The sequence below is a fragment of the Chiroxiphia lanceolata genome (assembly GCF_009829145.1).
Source record: "Chiroxiphia lanceolata isolate bChiLan1 chromosome W unlocalized genomic scaffold, bChiLan1.pri scaffold_46_arrow_ctg1, whole genome shotgun sequence".
Classification (NCBI taxonomy): domain Eukaryota; kingdom Metazoa; phylum Chordata; class Aves; order Passeriformes; family Pipridae; genus Chiroxiphia; species Chiroxiphia lanceolata.
The window spans coordinates 486466-490197 of NW_022476501.1; the positions used below are offsets into that span (position 1 = coordinate 486466).

At 53.7% G+C, this 3732-nt stretch overlaps 1 protein-coding gene across 1 annotated transcript; it reads left to right on the forward strand.

Moving 5' to 3' along the window:
* The first annotated feature begins 2465 nt into the window (after positions 1-2465).
* Positions 2466-3524, forward strand: LOC116781441 (olfactory receptor 14C36-like). The gene has a single exon (XM_032677113.1). The coding sequence runs from the start codon at positions 2466-2468 to the stop codon at positions 3435-3437; it is 972 nt and encodes a 323-aa protein (XP_032533004.1). The 3' UTR covers positions 3438-3524.
* The last annotated feature ends 208 nt before the right edge of the window (positions 3525-3732 follow it).

Here is a 3732-nt window from a genome sequence, read left to right on the forward strand (position 1 = left end):
GGGTGAGCCCAAGGCTTTGTGTGTGCAGGAAGAGCCAGGGAGGACGCAGAGATGTCAGTGCAGGAAGGTGCCAGCCAGGTGGGGCAGCCGGGGGGATGACGACAGCCTGCAGGGAAAGGGGCAGGGCATGGACACCGTAGGACAGCCTGGGCTGGAGAGGAGACAGGGAGGGGGAGAAGCTGAAAGGCCCTGACACAGCCACCTTCTGCAGGCCTTTGGCCATGGCTGCTGTCTGTGCCCCTGAGGCCAGGAGGAGGGGAGTGGCCCTTGCAGCCCTGGGGCCTCCTGGCCTCCTTGTCCCTGCTCAGCAGCCTGGCAGGTGCCACCCCATGGTCCTGCCCTTGGCATTGCACATCCCACATCCCAGTGCCCCAGGAAGAGCCCTGAGGAATGAGGCAGGGACAGGATCTGCCTTCCCAGGGGCTGAGGGTCAGGTCTTGGTCCTTTGGATTAACAAAAACAAGTCAAGGTTTGTTCAGCATCAGAGCCACCTTTCCTTTGCTTGTCCATCCTTGGCATCACTGTCTGCAGTTTTCTGCTCTATCTGGAACCCAGGGACACGTTCTCAGTTGTGTCCCTCAGTGAGACTTATTAGCACTATGAGAAACTTTAGTGTTTCCATCTCACTTTGACTTCTTGAAAAGTTGTTTGAACTTCCTCTCAGGGACTGAGTCTCATGTAAACAACGACAAAGTCCCCTGAGGGTCACTAAATGCCTGGGGCTGTTGCTGTGCTGCTGAGCTGGGCTGGGCTCCTGGCACACAGGGAGCTCGTGGCAAGGAAGAAGAGCTTCAAAGAGACAGCTCTGCTGGTGAGCAGCTCCTCTGTACAGCCCAGCAGGGCTGAGGGCACTGCCTGCAGCACCCAGGGCACAGGAGAGAAGGTAGAGAGATGAGAGGCAGCCTGGGCTGGGAGGTGACTGAGCTCTCACTACAGGGGAAACCTTCCCAGGATTTGAAGGAAGAATTCTCTGGCTATAAGGAAAGTTCAACTTGCCTTCCTGGAGGCATCTCCTAAAGCTGCCACATCCCACAGCTTCTGGGATCTTTCAGCAGGACCCTGCCAGTTGCTGCAGTGCAGGGGAAGTGGCCATATGGCAGAGCAGGGCAGGAGCTGCAGGCAGCAAGGGCAGAGAGGAGAAGGGAGCAGGATGTTGAAGGGATCCTGGGCTGGGAGGACAGGGCAGAGCTGCTCAGGGCAGGAACCTTGCCAGCCCTTTGCCAGGGTCAGGCTGTGGCTGCAGAGCAGTGCAGGTGAGTTGCTGCAAGTGCCTCTGCCAGCTGCCAAATGGCAGCAGTGGCAGGAGCTGTCAGGATGGCTCTGCTGGATTTGCTGGGGTGCAGCAGGAGAAGCTGGTGCAGAGCAGGACTTGCTGCTGCCCCCTCAGAGGCCCAGGGCCAGAAGGTTCCGTGTGGCAGGGCTGGCTGTGGGGTGGGAAGGTGGGGGTGCAGCCAGGGGTGCCCAGGGCTGTGGGGCAGAGCAGGGTCCTGCCCCCAGGGCTCTGTGTGCTGGGGCAGGGACTCTGCTGCCTGCCAGGCTCAGCTCTCAGCCCGGCCAAGGAGCTGCCACGGCGCTGGGGGAGAAGGGCTGTGGGGAAGGAACAACTCCTGGGAGGGCAGAGCAGGGCAGAGTCCTTCTGATCTCCACAGTGGGCTGCAGGGATGAGGGCTGGTCACAGCTCCAGATCTAAGCAGGAAATTTCCCAGAAGGTATTTGCAAGAGGCACAGACAGACAGGGGTTACCTTCAAGAGAATGAACCAGTTCTTTCAGTGTTATACTCTGGGTTTTCTGGGTGCTGACTGCAACAGGGGAATGAATCTCGGAGCACAGGAGGAGACACTGAAACTGGAACTCTGTTAGATTAGAGGAGATTGAACCTGAGAGTGTCAGACATTAAAATTGTCTTACAGGCAGCATCAGTGTGACTTTTTCAGCCCTGGGCCCAGGGAAGCAGCTGCTGACAGGGACAGCTCCAGGCAGCAGAGCCCTGGGCAGGGAGTGGGGGGCAAGTGACCCCAAGGCCTGGGGGAGGGTCATTCAAGCAGCTCTCGGGGCCCTTCCCTGCAACTCTGCTGGGCACTGTGTACTGGGTCATAGAAATGAGGATTTCTGCAGTGGAACTTTCCCAGCTGTGATGGTAAAAATAGAAAACACAAGTACAATAATTCTAACTTCAGACTAAGCTTCTGTTCTGCAGCCCCAGCTCTTCTGAGTAATTAGTGTAGAGATGGAACTTTTGTATTCAAGGTCTGTTACATCTGGCATTCCTTGTGTGTGTGGGATCTCTACCAAAAAAGTTTCATGTCCCACTGCAGCAGAGGAAAACTGATTCTTTGGCAGTGCATTTGGTGACATTTGACACATGGATTTCTTTAAAAACTGGAGTGGCTTTTTCACAGAGGTCTGTCTTAACTGTTCCTTGTCCTTTCCTTTTTTAAACAGATCCTGTGCTAAAAAGCATCAAATGTCCAACAGCAGCTCCCTCACCCAGTTCCTCCTCCTGGCATTGGCAGACAGGTGGGAGCTGCAGCTCCTGCACTTCTGGCTCTTCCTGGCCATCTCCCTGGCTGCCCTCCTGGCCAACGGCCTCATCCTCAGCGCCGTAGCCTGTGACCACCACCTGCACACCCCCATGGGCTTCTTCCTGCTCAACCTCTCCCTCACAGACCTGGGCTGCATCTGCACCACTGTCCCCAAAGCCATGCACAATTCCCTCTGGGACACCACAACCATCTCCTACACAGGATGTGCTGCACAGGCCTTTCTGCTTGTCTTCTTTCTTGGAGCAGAGTATTTCCTCCTCACCATCATGTGCTACGACCGCTACGTTGCCATCTGCAAACCCCTGCACTACGGGACCCTCCTGGGCAGCAGAGCTTGTGCCCACATGGCAGCAGCTGCCTGGGCCACTGGCTTTCTCATTGCTTTGCTGCACACAGCCAATACATTTTCCCTGCCCCTGTGCCAGGGCAATGGCCTGGACCAGTTCTTCTGTGAAATCCCACACATCCTCAAGCTCTCCTGCTCACACTCAGGCTACCGCAGGGAAATTGTGCTCACTGTGCTTATTGCCTGTTTAATGTTTGGTTGTTTTGTTTTCATTGTTTTCTCCTATGTGCAGATCTTCAGGGCTGTGCTGAGGATCCCCTCTCAGCAGGGACGGCACAAAGCCTTTTCCACGTGCCTCCCTCACCTGGCCGTGGTCTCCCTTTTTGTCAGCACCTTATTCTTTGCCTACCTGAAGCCTCCCTCCATCTCCTCACCATCCCTGGATCTTACCCTGTCAGTTCTGTACTCAGTGGTTCCTCCAGCATTGAACCCCTTCATCTACAGCCTGAGGAACCAGGTGCTCAAGGATGCCCTGAGGAAACTGATAACTGGGTGTTTTTCAGAAGCAATAAACTCTCCTTCTTCTACATGTTATGGACCTCATTAAAGGCCAATCCTGTTATGGACTTCATTTAAGGCCCACCATACCTTCTCTATTTTTTGCTTCTGATAAGAGTGTTATTTTTGTGAGAATTTGTTCACATAAAAAAATCTTTATATATACAAATATATCTGTAAGGATATATAGAAAAATATCTTTTTATATATAAACATCATTTTCAATTCAGTGTTTGCCTTTCTAGCCTGGCCCGGAAGGTGTACAGATTGGGAATTGTACTCACTGTGTACTTCAACCAAATAAAGAACTCTGCATTGACTTGTTTGCCTGACATCTTTCCTCT

Bases quoted from the DNA above. Each gene is read 5' to 3' on its own strand.
- LOC116781441 (XM_032677113.1), top strand. From the start codon at position 2,466: ATGTCCAACAGCAGCTCCCTCACCCAGTTCCTCCTCCTGGCATTGGCA.